Source organism: Squalius cephalus (assembly GCF_949319135.1).
Source record: "Squalius cephalus genome assembly, chromosome: 11".
NCBI lineage: Eukaryota > Metazoa > Chordata > Actinopteri > Cypriniformes > Leuciscidae > Squalius > Squalius cephalus.
In genome coordinates this window covers 17874414-17894897 of record NC_137132.1, presented here as the reverse complement: position 1 = coordinate 17894897, position 20484 = coordinate 17874414, and the positions used below count along the sequence as shown (strand labels likewise).

The following is a 20484-nucleotide window of genomic DNA, read 5'->3' as shown; positions in this document are numbered from 1 at the left end:
GTGTGTAGGCCCGTTCCCGTGCTCTGGGTGGGTGCTTGGGGTCAGAGGGGTGTTTTAGTTATTCTCTTTGCTCATCAAAAACAAAATCTTAACCATAATGTCTCCACCCCATTGCATTACTGCAGCCTTCTTGCCTTAATTTTTTTTGGCACAATTCCTTTGCTTGCTTTTTGTTGGAAAGAAAAGCCTGTAGGTGTTGGGAGATGTGCTTGATGACTGTGTCTCTGATTGTATCTGTCTCTCCTACCACGTTTCCATCGAAAAAGGTGTCATTGCACGTTCTGGAGCCGGAGATAGATCTGCAAACTTCTCTCAGAACCAGACCATGTTCCAACTTAATTATATTACAATAAAACCTGTCCAGAGCTTTTGATGCAAGTTTTAGGAGCTTATGTATATGCAGTATCTCACAAAAGTGAGTACACCCTTCACATTTTAGCAAGCATTTCAGTGTATCTACTCAAGGGACAATACTATAGAAATGAAACTTGGATAGATTTTAAAGTAGTCAATGTGCTGCTTGTATAGCATTATATATTTACTGTCCTCTGAAAATAACTCAACACACAGCCATTATTGTCAAAATAGCTGGCAACAAAAGTGAGTTACATATACATTTTGAACATTTAAACAAATCTTACCTACCCTAAACTTTTGAATGGTAGTGCGTGTAATATTTTACGGCAGCGCTGACATTCACTAATATGCAGTACATTCAGCATGATTATGATATTGCTGTTATACAACAGTTAAAAAAAGAAAGAAGTTAAATACTGAGTTCCTTAGGTTTCCAAAATCTGTCCAGTTCGTTCACCAGAAAAGATAAGACTTCATTTCATTCATTAACTTCATTTGGTGCAAATATTTTCCTGCCTTCGGGCCTCTGACATGAGTGGTTCCTGGTTCAATACCCACAGGTATTAGGGGGTTGACGTGGAGCCTTTTTTTTTTTTCAGCCCAGAACTACCTTATCAGGAAAGGTAAAAAACATGTAGAGCTTTTCCAGATTGGACACATCTTGTTGGTGGAAAAGTTGCTTCCTTGGTCTCAGCATCCCTTTTCTTTTCTCTTCTCAGGCAGCCAGTGCAGAGCTAAAGCCAGATTACGAGGTGTTGGTACCTCAGTGTCGACCACTCTCTCCAGGGGAGATCCTCGGGTGCACCTCACCTCGTCTGGACAAGCATGTCAATGCTGTCATGTAAGGAAAAAAACTCTAGCCCATCTTGAGTATGTGTAGTACTAGTAACAATATGTTTGAGTGTGTGTGTGGACCTGCTATACCCTATGTTGTGGGGACTAAATGTCCCAACAAGGGTATTAATACAAGAAAAATACTTTGGTGGTGGTTCCCTTGAGGAAAATAGCTTAAAAAACATACTAAGTGGTGTTTTTTGAAAATGTGAAAATGCAGAAAGTTTTCTGTGATGGGTTGGTTTAGGGGATAGAATATATAGTTTGTACAGTATAAAAATCATTATTTATATGGAAAGTCCCCATAAAACATGGAAACCCTATGTGTGTGTTTACTACTCACTATTCCTAATGTGCATGCACTAACTTGGATGGGTTAAATGCAGAGGACAAATTCCATGTATGGGTCACCATACTTGGCCTTCACATGTCACTTATAACTTAAAGTGCATGTTATTCTAAGGGGGAGATTTTTTTTTTTTTTTCATAGGCATCAAAATAACCTTCACTTCCTTTGAAAAACCCTTTTCAGCTGATGTGACCAAGAGCTCATGAGTAGGAAAAATAATACTAACCAATAATATTATTTTCTACTTGTCAAAATGAAAAAAAATCTTGATGGATAACATCAAGACCCTCCCTACATTTTTACCTGCTGCATATTGTTTTTCTTTGAAATGTCACATTGCACAAGTTAAATGCGTTTCGAATGCAGTTTCATGCTGTCATTAATGAGGAGCGTGTCAAGTGCTGTTGTAACACAGAGACAAGACATTAAGCAGCAGATATATTATGTGTATGTGTGTGTGATCTATTATTCTCTGTATCACACAGCGGCCATGAGCAGCAAGCTCTGCTCTTGTGAGATAGAGGGAGACCTCGTGTCTGTGTGTGTTTGTGTTTTCTGCCTCTTAATTCAGCATGCAGTCTTTGATGAATGTTGGTGTGTGTTTGAAGAGAGAGGAAGAGAATTGATGTGTGTTCTCTTTCATTTTCACCCATCACCTCTTCATCAGGGGGTCTGTCAACTTTAGACAGGCAAAAGTGGCCCTGTCACTGACCCCCAAAATGACACGGCTATTATGCAAATAGCCTTTTATAGACCATTTACTTTTTGCCCTCACCCTCTACAAATTAAAAACTTTCCCTGACACCCACAGTGTAGTAATGTGATGTTATATTGCAAAGCCGAATCGCCACCATATAATTAACAGCTTATTAAGCTTATACAGAGCCTGACTTTCTCACAAGAAGTAGATTACAGCTTTGTGTTGTAAAATTACACAGGTCTGTGGCCGATTGGCACCTTCATAAAGTCTCTGTTGAGTTGGGCGGATCATAAAGCGCCCAAATTTAATAAAATTTGATGTATGCTACAGTTCTTCACGCAGACCTCTGGTTTCCACTTGGGATTTTTTTTCTGAAACAAGAGGCAACACCATCTCATTGTTAAAGTCATAATGAACTGAACTGTGGGTGAATGGGTTGGTGCTGTGAAAAGCAGTTTTTAGAACTGTAAATTGGGCCATTTCTAATCTTGTATTCTCAGTAGTGCCATCTCTGTGAAATGCATCAATTTGTGGCCGTTTAAGTTATACCATTAAAAGCTGAGCCGGGGAACCTCTTAGAGTTTAATGCCTCCGCCATAAATGCAATATTTGTAATAGAGGCCCTTGAAAGAGAGAGTGTGGTAATCAGGGAAAACTGGTGTGTTTAATTACAGCAACATATAAAGCGAAAAATATGTGGAGGGGGAAAGTTTTTGGTGAATGACTGTGTCCAACAGCTAAAAAATGCTGCCTTTGCAAGTAGTACAGTATAAGGACATAGAAAGGCATCAGTTTTTGAAGGTGACATGGATATATATTTCACTGTGATTTCACATATTTGTTTCCATGGTTGGTAGAAAGAATTGAAATGGCAACTGATAGAAGGAATCAACATATAATTCCAATGCTACCTAGAAATGAGCTTGGAATTGACTAGTTGCACGTAGCCGCCATTTTGGAATTCGGATCAGCGAGTGTACGCGTAGACACTTCCGTTTTCGCATTACGCCCGGTGCAGGGAGCCGGAGAAAGCCGAAAATTATCTTTTATAGTTGTTTATAGAATCAATTATCACTTAAAATACTACTAAGATCCATATTACTATCACACGAGCCAATGGCAATTAAATGCACGGATGGATAGTCAGATTAATGAATGAAATACAACTGATCACAAACAGAAGATTGTATTTGATTCATGCTGCGTACACATCCTCTATGGTACACATACGCAATGACAATTATGCCTACTGTAAATATAGAGTTGCAACTACGATTAGAAAGAATCAACGTATAATTCCAATGCTTCCTAGAAATGAGCTTTGTAGTCATGGAATATTCAATATAATAAGCTCACTTGAACTTGTGGTTCTCAGCCACAAGCCTCAGGGGGCCTCAGCACACTTCCAAATGAGCTGCAAAATGGGTTACAATTTTTTTTTTTTTAATAAGACAAATCAAGTTTTAAAACTAAAATCTAAAAAGATCACAATTGAGACCTTCCACCGTTTCTACACCAGACGCGTTACAATCAGTAATGCTGTGTCTATACTGGATGCGGCATGACAAATTCCCGACAGTAAACTGACATCAAATTCCCGACAGTAAACCGATGCCCTGTTCTATTTCTGACGTGCTTAAAGTGCTTGCGCTACTTCTGATACAAAGAACAAATGGATTTGCAATGGTCACTTTGTCACGTCCAGTGTAGACAGCTTCTAGCTGTTGCGGCGCGATGCTACATTCAGTCCTTGAAGCGCCTGGAATTATGGAATTTAGTTATTTATTTCATTATTTCAATATATTGCCACTCCTAATTTCTGTAAATAAGTTTGAAAAAAGCAGCTTTGTCAGTACAGAAGAAATATATTATAGCTTTCAAATATTGTCTTAGGGTTCAAAAAGGTTGGAAACCACTGTTTCTGATTATTGTGTAATGCTATGATAATATGAAAATAGGGATGCATACATATTCAAATTCAGGTCGATACTGATAAGACAATATTTATTTTGATTTTAATGCTGTTAACCAATAAAAAACTTAAATGATGTTCTGGTTTGTCTAAAAAAAAAAAATCAATCTTTTTGGGTAATAAACATTTTTTGGCATTTCATTTTGTGATTTGCTAAAGATTGCATTTAACAGTGTCGGTAAATAATTCGTGTTTTTGTAGAATAAAATTTTTGAGTGTTAGATAATGGCAAAGATCATCTAAATGGAAAAATGGAAAAACTTTTAGATATACCATCTCTAACAATAAGTAAATAAAGAAAATTCAATATCGGCCGATAACTTATACTATATCTTGCATCACTGCTTTCTGTCTGAATCCAGTTTCCTTAGCAGGTTCAAGACAGTGTGGCAGCAAAACAGGATTTTTATGTTTGAGGGACAAGGAGAATGAATCCTATAGAGTGTTTTTCTGTCACTGTGTGTGTGCGAGAGTGAAGTATGGCAGGTTTAGCCTTTGCTCCGGTGGGCTCAGGGGGATCCCACCCACAGTATGTTCCATGGAGTTTTATAAACGTGTCTTAATTAGCCTTTCTAATTGGGACTGCGTTCCCCAGGGCATCCATCAAGTTTGCCAGGTTAATCTATACTCCCATTACCTATGTCAGGTCCTCTCCAGTCAGCACAGCCGAGTATAATTAGTGTGTTGAGTTGTGTTTGCGTGCTGTCCGCGTCATGACCTAATCATATCACACAGGTTTATTTGTGGAGTTTCTGGATTGTAGCCCATCATCCTCCGTGGCTATGACTCGCTCTCCGGCTGGTTAATGTTGCCGTGACTTCGAAGTGAGTAGGTCTTGCCCTGAATGCTTGCTGAATGTTAGAAGGGTGCTGCTCTGGAGTCCTCTAGACCGAGACCCATTGGCCTTTATATTTTCCTAGACAAATCGCAGAGGGAGAATGGAGTTAGCAGAGTTTTATTCTTTCTGCCCACTCAGACTTTCTCTCTGATAGAGTTGTGTTTCTGTCTATAGCTATCTTGGGGATGGAAGGTTTCATTTGGAATCCATCATGATTTCCAACCCAGAGATTCCTGCCTACAGGTAAACCAATGTCCAATTGTATTGTTTTTTTTGTTTTGTTTTTTACTAAAGCAAGCGTCATTTCTACAGCTCATTGTCTTTAAGCTTTGATCTACAAATCCAGTGTTCCAGCCATACAAAAATGCACAAGGTTCATTCCGTGTCAACTCAACCAGATGTCCCCGGCTAAAAAATTTGATTCAGATAATTTTTGGTCTGGTGAAAGAAATACATAAATGAAGAAGAAAGCCAAAATATTAAATGTAATGGATGTATATTTACTGAGTAATACACTATTTTGTGTCAAAATGACAATTTTCACCTGAGATTTGGAGACAGCTTAGCCTGACGTCGTCATACTCAGATTCTAGTCAGAATATGAGTCTGATACTGCTCCATTGGGCTGTAATTAAGGGGCATGTTTCAACAGAACCAGGAAAGAAAATGCCTCTGCACTCAATTGGATAAACCTACAACCAATCAGAGCAATGGAGTAAGTGACGTATGTTCTTCATTCGTCTTTCCGATCGACAAATGCCTTGATCGCGGTTCTCTGTTCCTCTTTTAACATTAATGCGCTGTCGATATCTTCTATAACAGGCGGAATCTAGGATGGCGGAACCTACACATCTCAATTCTCCAGCGGCAGTCATCTTTGTTGTAAACGAATTCAATCCAAGCGCTCTTTGGTGACGTGGATGATTACGTTACTATTGATCATCTCTCCATCATCGTATAAAACCCGCCCTGACAATTTGATTGGTCCGAACAGCTCTGGTTCGAGCATAGATGCTCCACAACGGATCAAGTCCAGACCGAACTTCCCAACCTCAAATGTTGTGGGCAGGGCTAAGTTCGGCTGGCATCCAGGCTAGAGACAACTTACAGGGGGTAAAAATTACTTTAAAAAAATGGCAGCATCGTTATGTTGTTTTTACACAGAGATTGGTAGGTCTTTTAGTGGGAAATGGGAAAAAGCACTTCTTGTGTTTTTTGCGCCAAGTTCACATGTCTGTCACTCAGGAAATATTAAACATACCGTAATATCCTTTTAGATTCTGGTTCTTAATAAACTTTTCTTTTGGTATCTTCATTTTAAAGGCCCTGTATGGTTCATTCCCAGAGATATGGATATCTTAATGCAGCTCCTTGAGTAAATTGGTCAATTGTTCACATTTTCAGTGGTCAAAAACCAAATGCTTTTGCATACAGTTGATTTTTTTTTTTACTTTTAAAGAGGAATATTTGAACAACAAATAATGTCTGAAGAATAAATAATGTTGAAACTAGAAATGTATCTCGTTTTCCTCCATCAAAACAATTGCATATAACATACCTATCAATCTAAAAGGATGTTAAGGTATCTTTAATGATTCTTGAGTTACAGACATGCAAACTTGGGGCAAAAAACACAAGAAGTATTTGTTCCCATTTTTGAACTTTCACCGTTGGCATGTAATGAAACAACGATTGCTAAAGTCAACATATTTAACTAACATACCTACCAATCTCTGTGTGGAAATAAAATCATAATGCTGCCATCTTTCTAAAGTCGTTTTTACCCCCTGTAAGTTGTCATTTTGACACCCCTCTACAAAATAGTGTATTAATAGTTTCATCACTATTTTCTTTGTCTTTCCAAAATAAGCAATTTGAGCCTGGGAAGTTTCCGAAATTTGGTTGATTTGACAGCTGGGACACAAAAATTATATAATATAATAAAATTATTACAATGATATAATTGTTATTGATGTTGAATCAAATTGTTTTATGTTAAAGTTTAATTTGAATGAATATTTTTGAATGTGGAAGGATAATGGAACATTTAGCTGAACTTTACATATAGCTTTAGTTACAGGTAACTTAATATTGTATTTGTTTTTTTATTTTTTTATTGCACGTTCACGTGGCGGACGATAAAATGGGAAATAAATCCCATAGACTTACATTGAATTAAGGATTCAAGGCCAAAATGTCATAGCAACTACCTAGCAACATACAACTGTCATGGTGGAGAGTTTTGCAACTTTCTTCAGAAAATTTAAGGATCTAGTTATTCTTTCTTTTTTTCTTTTTCTTTTTTTTTTGTATTTTATTGTTTGTAAATAATGTGTTGTCCTCCATATCTGCAGGTATGACCCATACAATAAAGTGTTTTCTCGAGAGTATTATGACCATGAGGCAATGCGGGCCACCAGACTGCAGGCCATAGAGAGAGCTCGCTCGGCCCAGAGATGGGGCCTCATCCTAGGCACCCTTGGCAGACAGGGAAACCCCAAAATTTTGGAGGTAAGACCATCTGCTACCCTTTGTCATGCAATATGTTTTCTGTTAGTGTAAAAATGTCTATCTTCCTTGCTCAGTTCAGTCTTGCACCTGCGCTGAACGAAACGCACACATAGCCTGCGGCATTTGGCCGAAAGGAGAGTTCACCAGGGGCATTAATCGATTTTTTTGGGAGGGGCAAGGTCGCCTCCCTCTCTTCTTCCTCTTCTTCTTCTCCTTCAAATCCTCCTCTCTTTGTTCTCTGCCTCTTGTCATCTGTTCATTTGTATGTATTTGGATTTGGCTTTGTTTTGGCAGTTTTTTCTCCCTTTCTTTTCTCATCCTTTTTTAATTGGTATGCATAGAGAAGACGAGTGAGATGAATTCCGCACCTAGACAAACAGTGGATGGTGATTCTGGCGGCGATGTCTGTAGTTCTCATCAAATGTTTTTGTTGTTTTTTTTCAATCCTGACGCTCATGCCTTATTCCTGTCGGAGTGCCTTTTAGATCAGTGGTTCTCAACTTGTGGGTCGCAACCTAAAATAAGCCGTAGGTCTGTTCGGACAGGGTTGTACACACTGCTTAAACAATGCTAAATTGAAATAATTAAATGCAAGTAAACATATAATTGTGCTTAGTCAATAGCTTATCATTTTGGGGAGGAGAAAACTCATCCCATATCTTTTGTTGTTGTTGAAGTCAAAATCTATTATGATGCAAATTCATTTGTAATTTTAATAAAAGCAAACCAGATTTTTTCATGGTAATATATAATTGATAATAAATACAAAAATACATTTAATACAATTATTTATTTATTTATTATAGTACTATATTTGGTCATCAGATTTTGTCAAATCTAGGTCCTTTAGCAAAGCTTTTTGAGAACCACTGTTTCAGAAAGTACTACAGAAAAGCACATCTGAATTTGAAAATCTGATTCTGGTGAAAAGAGGATTAAATCAAGTGAATTTATCTAAGAAATGTCTCTGGGTTTATGTAACACATCCCTGCATATTCTGTATTTTTCATATAAAACATACTAGATTAACAGTGAAGTAATTTTATAAAATGTGTTTGGAGAAGAGGAGCGAAGTCTACTTCCCCTCCCTCCCTTCCCTTTTTTTCTTTTATTTATTTATTTTTTCATGGTTGTGCTTTGAAGCCGCCCGTTCACCTGAATGCCTCCTCACTGATGTCTGGAGGTTTTTGCTGGTAATATTTGTGGTCCACTGGGTTTCACACTTCAAAGTGTGTGGGGAGAGTCTGGTAATGCATCACTTTATCCTGAAGTGAGCTAGAATTGTGTTATTATTCACGTTCCTGCTGCCAATCTCTGGGGAATGAATTAGCATTGATGGTTAATGAACAAATGAAAGGTGTATTAGCATGTCTTTATATATACACTCAGATTTGTTTAATATTGTAGTTGGGACCTCCTATGGCTATGACTTCTGTTGTTCTTAAATTAAAGGTGAAGTGTTTATTTTTTTTTTGCCACTCTTTGTACTTGTCAGTAATTTACTCAATTTAGAAACAAGTTTTCCTATGAAGTCATAGACTTCCTATGTAGGTAAAATGATACCACAAGAGATCTGTGAAAGTGTAAATTATTCACACGGAATAAATTTGATTATATTCTTCCGACTTTTTTCATGCTTTGACTTTTGACACTTTTTTCACTTAAATGTTTCTGCAAACTGGCAATGAAAGGATATATGCAGGATTTTGCATAATATGAAAAACATTAACATGCTGCATTCTATTTTACCTTAATTATTTGTAGCTGAGAAAAATGAGAATATTATATAGAAAATCACAATATATTGGGACCACTTTGGTTATTTTGATACTAGTTTTGTTTATTATCTTTTGATATTGGATTTATCAAAATGAATAGTCGTATATTTTCAGTTATCAGCCATGAAAAAAAAAATGGATTATCACTTTGGTGAGAATTTTCATTGGCTTCCTATATATGCCAAATTAAGCATAAACATTTTATCCCATTTATCTCTTTTTCTTACGAGTGCTCTATCTCGTCGCAGTCTTTAGTTCAGCTGTGACATTATCTTAGTGACACCAAAGTAGAAATTGAATGGACATGGGAAAATGTCTTTGCGTGACAAACTGCAAGACAGTGAATCATCTCGATATCATTTTTAGCAGAGAGTCCGATAAGACAGGTCTTTTAAACAGGACAGCAGTGCTCTGTGCAGGCTTAGGCTAAAATTAAGCTGGATCATGATCAGATGATATGGGCTATGAGAAATGTTCAGTGATAAATCACCTCAAAGTGTCCTACTGTCTATGAAATGTCATAAATGTTTATTTTGTAATGACTAGGAGAGCCAGAAAACACTCATAATGCACTCAATTTCGAGATGCATCAATATTAGAATTCTGTCTGATACTGATAATTTATTGATTTCTGTCAGGACCACTATCGTCAAATACGATTGACATTTAGCATAGTTAGGATTGGCGGTACGGTTCCGTTCTGGGCGAGAGCAGCAATAACCCCCCTTAGGGTAAACAGAACAGAACTAACATTAATGTATTGCAGATATCATTAATTCAAGATTTTAAAGTACAACATAATTCGAGAATTTATTCTGATTCAAGGGGAATCAGAATGCCATACTGACTGACGAGAGGAGGAGCTGGGGAGGGAGGAGGGTAATTAGCTCCTGAGAAACGCGGTAGCTGCTGATTATACTGAAGGAGCTTATATATGTATACAGTGATAGGCGTCGTATTCCTATAGGTAGACGTGGATCAGCTGAGAGTCAGCTGATGCGAGCTTGACTAATGTGACCTGCCAGAACTGACAGTACGCTTGATAATTAAAATAGAAAATTCTTGTTATTACTTGATAAAATTCTATTTCTATTTTGTCTAAATAAATTTAAAACATTAACTCTTCAAGTGAATTTAGATATCACAAAGTTGTAATTCAGTACAGTATTAAAAATGAATATTCATTTTGAGATTACATTTAACGGTGTTAATTATTAGTGTTTTTAAAGATAAACTTTAAGCAGGTGTTAGATCATTTAAATGTAAAAATAGAAGTGAGCATGAAATGTTAAATATACAATCCTATGTAAATAAATAAAAATTATCGATAACTATTATGGTACCAGTATATTGTGCATCCCTAATTCCGATTCATCTTAAAGGTGTTCAGTGGAGTTCAGGTTTTTGCGCAGACCAAGTATAAATCAATCACTAATAAATCAAGGCAGCAAAACAAGGCCCCACATTAATGGAAAAAAATTCAAGCTAAACTGGCCGTTGATGTTAGCAACACAGAACTGATGGTGGTTACTAAAGGGTTTACACAAGCTGTTTACACATGTTCAGCATCAGCGGTCCTGTGAAGATTTCTCATTAGGCGGTAGGAAGTGGTTTTCTTGTTTTTCAGTAAATTTGGGAATACTTGGTTGTAATGATTTTCTGTTCTCTTTCCTCCTTCAATGCTTGATGTGGGCTGTTCTCACTGACCTTGAGCTCTGTGCATGAAATTGTGTTGTTTTTATGTAAATATGTGTAACAATCAGTATTCTCTCTTTCTTTCTTTCTTTCTTTCTCTCTCTCTCTCTCTCTCTCTCTCTCTCTCTCTCTCTCTCTCTCTCTCTCTCTCTATCTCTCTCTCTCTCTCTCTCTCTCTCTCTCTCTCTCTCTCTCTCTCTCTCTCTCTCTCTCTCTCTCTTTAGCACTTAGAGTCTCATCTGGAGTCTTTAGGCCGTTCGTTCACGCGTGTGCTCCTGTCCGAGATCTTCCCCGGCAAGCTGGAGCTCCTGGCAGACGTGGACGCGTGAGTCTCTCCCCCATCTACATGCACACTCATGCTCTCCATTTCACACAATTAAACATTAGCTCCTGTGCATCAGATTAAGAAGCTCCTCCATAAGGTGCACATTCATCTGAGTTTCAGCATACCCTGAGGACAAGGCGAGGGCCAGTAGAAATATCACTGACAAATATGTCAGACAGGGTCAAAGGTTTTGTTAGTGAGGAGCTCCTCTGTGGCATATGTCTTATTGCTGTGTGTGGTGGGCTTTGAGATTATTGAAGTTCTGTGGAACAAAGGAGTTTTGTATGGGCCTTCTGTTTCAGTATATGTACAAAATGCTGTAAGTCATTTTTGTTGATGTTTCACTGGCCAGTGCGATAGAGGTTTCCCATGGAAATATCAGAGAATTTTAAAATTGTCATTTGCAGGCTTTAAAAAGTAATGGGAATAAATGCAATCTTAATAAAAAAAGAAATGTTTAATGTTAGATTAATATATACATTTAATTTATTAAATTATAATAATCTAACACTGTTAATATAAAATAACAAAATGAATTAAAATATTCCTTAATTTTTTTCTTCTGTGGAACTGTTTATGTCTGTATAATGAAAGTCAATGGGGTCCAAAACAGAATTGGACGCCATTGACTTTCATTAAATAGACATAAAAAAAATTTAAAATTTTTTTTCAGAATATCATCTTTTGTGTTGCACAGAAGTAAGACATCTTTTAATTAATTCAATTAATAAAAATGTTGATTATAAAACTGATCCCAAGAAATATGCTGATCACCTTGCAATGGATCCAATTCTTAAAATATGAAATCAGTATAATAGTATACTACAGTATACATTATGTATAAAGGAGCATTTATTTTGTGTGTGAGAAATAGTTGGCATGATCTTATAAAGACTCCATAAATGTTTCCCAAACTGAATTATTAGCTTTTATTTGTACTGAAGCCAAATTGACCTTTAGGGAATCAGAACCACTTAAGACTTTTTTTTTTTTTTTAGATGTAAAACTTTAATAGAACATGGAACGTGTCCATATTGACTCTTTTTTTCGAGGAAGCCCTGCATTGTACCCTCCTAGCCCCCACTGCCTGCCCTCTGCCTCTGGGGATTGGAGAGGGGAAGATAGCCCCCCTAAAATGAAGGAGTGGGTGAACGAGGGACAGAAAGGTCTGAGAGAGAATGAGGGGGTGGTGGAGGAAGGTGTTGAGGCTGTTAAAAATGAAACGAGAGTGAAACAAGTCCTAGAGAGAGAAAAGATCAACCGCCCCCATCAATCGTGCCGCTCTCACGCCACATGATTGACACCCCATATGTAATCGAAGCATAACCATGACCAGAGGAATGTTACACCTCTATCTCTCCTCCTCTCATTTCCTCCATTAATGTCAGTCGCTTGTGCCATGACTGCTGCGGATTGGTGTCATCTTGGCAGAAATATGAGGATCTGAGCAGAGGAAGACATTTCAGTGCGTAACGTGAGTGTTGATTAATGCTGCACTGAATGTATATGACGTCCTGAAGAAGATAAGGAATGAAGCTCCAGTCTGCCAGCAGCCATCACTGTAATGAGAAGGTTAATCGAAATCTCCAGCATTGAATTACCAGACCAGACAGAAGTGGACCTAAATATGATGCCTGGTAGGGCTGCACAATTAATTGACAAATTAATGAATCACACACTGTGCAATGTCCACTGTGCGCAATGACAAGAAGTTAAAAATGAACGAGGTTTTCACTTCTGTTTGTGGTGGCATGCGAAAATGAACGCTAGACAGTCAAAAAGCTATGAAGCAAAGCGGTAATCGCCATCAAAACATTTTGTAACTGATTCACTACATTCAGTCTGCTTGCTTCCAGCCCGAAAAGTGAATGATGCAACAAAACTAGAATGCACCCATTATAGTCAGCAAAGCGTTGACTGTGTCTAGACAGCTTTGTTGATTACAATGAGATTGGAAACAAAGTAATTTTAATGTCAATTCCATTCATCAATTAGAATATCAAGGGAAATAATCAACAGCTATGATTGTTGTCAAACTGTGCAGCAGTAATACCCAATTCAAGGCAGTCGGGTGTTTTATAGCGAGGAGGAGGCCGTTTGTGGTGCCGTTGAGCCTGGAAATGTGGAGGCTAAACCAGCAGACCGCAGCACTTGAAAATAGAATTCAACTTTAACACTCTGAGGTGTTTGTGGATGTTTTGGCTGGTGTGAAGTGTTTGACGTCTGCTAGGAGGGTCATTTCTTTACAGTGCCTTTTGAAATATTTAACTTCTGAAAAATGAATATGACTGTTTTGTAATATGTGGAAGTATATTAAATGATAGACCAGATATTCAGAAACATAGTGTTGACACGATAATACACTTAAAATGTAATAAGTAACTTGTTTACACATTGTCTAGAAATTTAGCAGGATGCCTGACAGGATGAAAATAAAGAGCTTGTTAATAAAGACATTACCTAAGGATTGTCTTATGAGATTTTGATGGTGTACTTTGAATACTGACTTTTTTACAGGATAGGATGTTAAGACAGACTGATACCTCAGGAAAAACCTACATTTTATTATATTTATTATATTTAAATTTTGACAGATAACATTATTGTACTTTTGATAGTGATAAAAAAATAGATATTCCTTTTTAATAATGAAAAAAAAGATATTTCATATTTTTGACATGACTTACAATACACTACCATTCAAAAGTTTGGGGTCAGGAAGATTTTTAAAATGATTTTCAAACACCCAATCGTCTGCCTTGCCCACCCAATCAGAATTTTGTCACGGATAGTGGTTTTTTTATGATTTGTCCTTTGATTAAAAACAGTCTGAGGCGGGCTGTGTTGAGAAGTTTGATGAAGGGCTGTAGAACGCCCCAACCAATCAAAAAATAACACCAGAAAATTGCTATATTTTTCTTTTATTAGCTGAAAGGAATGATGTGGCACAGCATACACTTAAGAGGCGGCATCAGTCTGTATCAGAAAAGCAGAAAATGTTCTGCATAACAGGATTGGCCCAAAGGCCTGAAGGTGTATCTCAATAGAAACCTTTACGAAAATAAACCATGGTTTTACTACATTAACCATAGTTTTTAACCATGGCATTTGTAGTAAAACCTTGGTTATAAAAACGATAATCAATCCGCCAAAAAAACCATGGTTGCTACACTTTTACTGTAATAAAACCATGGTTACATTTTGTAAGGAAATGCTAGAAAGAAATGTTGGGAGAGTGACCTGTTTGTTCCATCTTTCTCACAATTCAGATCAGCATCTTGCATCCATCATTTTGTTTGAGAGCAGACAACCTCTGGGCAGTGATTTACATCCAGGGAGGTCGTTCCAGACTGGGCAAGATACCTACATAAAATCTGACCAGTGGTGCAAAACAGTGTATATACACTTTCTGTGAGCATGGATTTTAGCTAAACTCAGAAACTGTGAGAGCTTGTGTGAGCCAGCCCACACTAAAGAATCGTGTTTCCACACAAGCACAGACACGATACCACATCAAAATTATCCTATATTACATATCACATTATGTAACTGAAGCTATAAATGTTCAACCTAAACATTTCTAAACTTTGTTTGCCTTTTCAGCTTGCAGTTAGCTGACAAAGTAGCCTGATAGCTTAGCAAAATGCTAACAAGAAAAACATTTTGATTAGCTAAATACAATAATAATGTTGTAGTGTGACAGGTTCAGATTTTACAAACAGCTACTTTTTAGGATCCAAATGAGTAGTATTTTGCACGGCACACTTTAACGGATTAGCTTTTACACTATTTTTACACTAATTGTTGTTGCTGCTAGCTGTTGAGGATTAGGGCAAAAACCTTTGATTACAATAGAAGAGATTTGATTGATTGTACTTTACCATGCCTAGTTAGGACAAGGTTTAACAGTTAACAGCGACTGATTGAAAGTATAATCCTTTGAAGCCTACTGAATCATAATGGATTTTGAATTTCTATGGCCTGTAAGTTATCAACATGATCAAAACTTTGCTGAAAAACCTGTTGTACTCAATCTACTAAATGCCTTCTGTCATCAGATTAATAGTTTATACTTTTTAAGCAAGTAAAAAGGCCTTTTTAAGTATAATTCTAAAATTGGTACTAGTGTTAGTTTTTTTTGTTTTTTTTGCTGTGCAATCCTTAATGATTTTTTTTAAGTAAAATTGAGAATATTTTTTGTTTTGTTAGTAATATTTTATGATGAACATTTACTGGACTGAAACTTTTTTAGGTTTATTTGATTATGACATTATTTTTAGAAAAATCCTGTTTAAATGTATCAAATATGATACAACAGGCTTTTGAGGAATGTTTATTGCATCACTCAATCATCGTGATATTGCATTTCATTATATGTTTTGCCCCCACAATAAAAAATACAAATCATTGATCATAAACTAAGTATTTAGAAAGTATTTAAATATCATCTTTCTGACACATTATTGGAAGATTTAGAGTGACAACTGATGCATGTCAACTGATCTCATTGATTACATTAAAAACTGCAATGGCTAATTATCAGCATCTGTACCAAATTGCATTTTTTTTCTCAGTTTGGGCCTAAAAGTGCCTAAAAGACTAAAAGTGTATCAAATATAATACTCAACAGAAAAAAGAAGAAAAAAAAAAGTTTGAAAACGTAAAAAAAAAAAAAAATGATTTAATGTTATTTCAAATGCCAGGCTTTACAAGGCAATTAGCTAACCTGTGTCTACTTGCTCGCACATCTAAACCAAAGCCAGAGGTTGTCTTTAAAAAAACTTCAGAAAACGTTTCCTTGCAGCGTTCACCGGCGTATATATGTGCCCTTTATTGTAAGCCTAATGTAATTACACATCTCTGTCGGCTTTAAGTGATGTTTGAAGGCACCGGTGCCTATTTCCCTGTGGATCGGAAAGGTTAATTGTGCTATTGTATGCTGCAGGTCGAGTGGCTAATTAAAATCCATTATTTCCACTCCTGAGCGAGGAGAGGTGGCTGGGGCTTCTTCTCCCACCAGCATCAGGAAAAAACCCCTGCAGTCATCGCAGACCTCCCGTTCCTCTTCCTCCTCCAATTAGACTCTTTGATGTAAAGTCTCACCCCCCCCACCTTCAGGCGACAGTTAGGGGATCAGCAGGAATGTGCCCTCATCAGGTCTGCCTTCACATGCTGATAGGGCCATTTCAGAGGAAGCAAAACAGGCATCATTACAAGTCTTTGACCTCTCCTCTCATCCACGGAGCTGAAGTGGATTGGGAGAATGGGCTTGATGCGGCCAGACGGAGGAGTGTGTCTCTGCCCGTATGGCTCCCTGCAGCGCGGGCTGTCTCAGGCGAGGGGACAGATGCTGGCTCTGAAAAGCCTGTAAATTGAATTTGGTGGCGTGCTGAGGTTCCCGATGCAGCCTCAACCCTCCTGCATATTTGAAATCCGATTCTGATGCAGATACTAAGTTGATATTTGCCTTTACCACCCAATCTTTATTTCTGTCTCTATTTCTCTGTCTGTCTTGAACTAGACTTCTAAGGAAGACAAACTTTCCAGCTATTATAATGAACTATGAAGTAAATTGTGTTCTGTCAGAATCCATAGCATGTTTTGATTTGCTGTCAATGAATTTTTTTTGTCCATTAGGTAGTTATAGCATCTACCAGCCAAACTTTGAACCCTTGGTGTTGCCACACAAATGCATGTGCACTAGTGCATTTTTGTTTTAAAACGCATAACTTTTGCTATGGTTACGCCTGGCATCAACACTACTCCGGAGTTTGCGACCCTTGAAAACAGAGAGTTTTGGAAACGCTGCAGACCTGAAAACTGAAAAAAAGGCGGGATGACTTTGTTGTCTTTTTTAGCAGCCATTGTGGAATTAAACTCTGCATTTTATAATACTGCAGCTGCCTACATATGCAAGAGGCAAGCTATTAGAGCAATCTCCAACAAATCTCATCAAGCAGTGCAAGCCCTGCATGAATGGTCATGTGACGTGTTTTTGGTCATGTAGTGTGGACGGAGATCTTTTGTGAAACAGGGAAAATGCCAATAGGGACGAGGATCGTTTTCATTTTAAAATGCCATGTTAAAACGAAAACTCACTAGTGTGGACAGAGCCTAAGACTAGTGTCTAGTGTCAGATGGCCTTCTTATGCTTGCAACTGTCAACTGCCAAACATGACATCAAAAACTGTGGTTGGTCTTGTACAGCCCCTTCCTGTGGGTGATTTTTGGCCAGAGTTAACAATATGGGGTAGACTTTATACCGATCAAATGTCTCACACTGTGAGACTAACCAAGTTCCCACACACAGTAGTCAAATAAGGCAGCTGTTGCTTGAGTCTGTTTAACTAAAACAAAAAGTATAGTTAATCTTAATCTTCAAGGAAAGGGTTTCAGTACTGTCATTCATTCATTTACCTTTGGGGGTGTGTGGATCATTTGGCAACAGGCATGATGCAACCCCTGGAGCAACTAAGGATTGAGAGTAACGCTCAAGGCTGAGATTAGAGGGGTCTAATCAGTGGCAGTTGCAAACATATGTGGATTCACTAACAAGATTCAAACCAGCAATACTATGATTTGCATTATGGATCTATTACTCACTAAAACATTTTTAGCCCAATTATAAGTGTTCGAAGTGAAGCTACAGTCAGTCCTGCCATTTGTTTAGCTGTGTTTACACCTGGTATTAAGATGTTTTGGTTGATCCAACCACAAGCAATTACACCTTAGAGGTAGTTCACTCACGGCTCTTGTTTGATTCCTTCTGTGCTTCCTGGTGTATTTTATTTGTTTAATTGTTTGTCTGTGCACATGCATCAGTCATATTTCATAATGTCACAACCTCTTTATAGTGACTTAACAGCAAACCTGCTACTATTGAAATAATTGGTTAAATACCGTAACAAACACACACAAATAAATATAATTATAAAATATGTATAATATTTATATATGATATATAAATACATATATTTAAAAACCTGTATGAGATTTCCTTCTATTTTTTAATGCAAGAATGCATCCTTTGTTAAAGCCTACTTATAGTACATTTATGTGTTCTTGTCAGTTTCCCAAGTGTGGAGTTTAGCTGCAGGTGTGCGGAGTGAATGTTCTCTTACATTAGGCATCCGAATACCCACAATTCCTGCTCCAGTGCTTCTGTATTCATAACACACATTCTAAAGACAAATGCACTTTCTTTAGACACACTTTCGCTTTGCCTGCCAACGATCACTCATACTGTTCCTCATGTGACTCTCTGAGCCCTCCCTCACCTCTAATGTCACTGTTATTTTTTCCTGTCCTTCTGTCCTCTCTCTCTCTCTCTCTCTCTCTCTGTCTCTCTGTGTCTCTCTCTCTCTCTCTCTCTCTCTCTCTCTCTCTCTCTCTCTCTCTCTCTCTCTCTCTCTCTCTCCTTCTTCTTTTCTCTCTCTCTGCCGCCCAGTCTGGCTGCTATGTAGGGTAGCTCCGTGGAGACTAGGGCATTGCAGTGCCGTTGTTTTTGCTCACCTAACCTTTCTTATCGCTGCCTCTTTCTCACCTCAACCCTCTTTCCTTTTTTTTCCTCCTCTCCCCACTCTTTCTTTATTTTATTTGACTCCATGCTTGTCTAAATAATAATGCTTTGCAGGGAAGCTTTAGGGGAGTGCAGATTTACTCTCATATTTACAGAAGAGAGCATCAGCACTGCACATCAATGCAGTTCATATTCACATTCACATTCTCCCTGCGAGCTGAACTGTGCTCTGCTTCCCCAAGTGTGTGTGTTTCTTGCTTTTCCTTCACATGTATCTTAAATAGTACGAGGCAAATTTGATGTTGTTTAAAAAAAAAAAAACGGAACATTTGTTTTCAGTGATTAAAATAAAAGTGGAACTTTTGAATAAATTTAGTTCTCCAACTACTAACTGAAATCAGTATACTAAAACTTTAATACAGATAAATTAAGTCTGTAGAAATAAAATAAAAATAATAAATTACTATAAAAATGAAAAATACTATAATAAATAATACTAAATAATATTCATAATTCATAATTAATGGTTACAATATGCAAATTACAGTGAACATGAAATCATAGATGTATTTGCTTTCTTAAACACGTTCCTTGTCTTATTGTGATCAATTCATCAGTGCATATACATATTTACACTTACATCTCCAAAATGACTTTTGAACACTCTCTTCGACCAATCACAGTGAGGAGACCACACCCCCTTTCAATTTTAACAAATTTCCCCAAGGACACTTTATATATCATTCTTAATAACAAACCCACTCTGTCACATTTACTCAGCCTTCCAAGACAAGTTTTAGTTGTTGAATGAAAAGCCCTGCATGTTGTACGCACTCTGAAATAATCACATAACTCAAGTAAAATGGTTTGCAAGCATTTTAATTTTGACTACTTTGTTTAACTACCTCTCTCTCTCTCTCTCTCTCTCTCTCTCTCTCTCTCTCTCTCTCTCTCTATATATATATATATATATATATATATATATATATATATATATATATATATATATATATATATATATATATATATATGTATATAGGTGGGTGCAGATCGCTTGCCCTCGCCTCTCCATCGACTGGGGAACGGCTTTCTCCAAACCTCTGCTGTCTCCATATGAGGTACTCAAGACTTACATGCATGCACACAGCACAGTCCTCCATCAACTATACTTTAATATGAAAGAAAAGACAAAGACCTACACTCACCATAAGAAACTTAATCTCCCTTAACACAAGGCACACATAACTGCACATCCACTGCAGGTGTTCACTTCTGCCCCGTCAGTCGAAATGCTGCCAGCCATGTTTGTGATGCGTGTTTCTGGACATTTCTGAGTGCCTTTGGGACATAAAGGCTCTGAATGCATTTGTGTGTACAACGTGTGTATGTGTTTGCACTTGCAAACAAACATCTATGCACACACCTTCGTGCTATGTGAAGGAACAGGGTTTGTTTACTCACCATCTCTACTCCTTAGAGACAGGCGGGATGAGCTGGCCAGCTCAGGGTGGAACAGTAGCTCCTCCCACTGGCCGACTGGCTGCAGCGCCTCTCCAAACATGTCTTTCTTTCTCACATCACCAGAAGCTTGTGCTCATCTTGATTC

At 37.5% G+C, this 20484-nt stretch overlaps 1 protein-coding gene across 1 annotated transcript in view; it reads left to right on the top strand.

Moving 5' to 3' along the window:
- dph1 (diphthamide biosynthesis 1) overlaps positions 1-20484 on the top strand; it is a 109782-nt gene that overhangs the window by 72212 nt on the left and 17086 nt on the right. The window contains exons 6-10 of the mRNA XM_079885152.1: positions 1077-1198; positions 5225-5293; positions 7405-7561; positions 11259-11359; positions 19918-19996. Coding sequence (XP_079741278.1) covers positions 1077-1198; positions 5225-5293; positions 7405-7561; positions 11259-11359; positions 19918-19996 — 528 coding nt within the window. The remainder of the gene's footprint in view (positions 1-1076; positions 1199-5224; positions 5294-7404; positions 7562-11258; positions 11360-19917; positions 19997-20484) is intronic.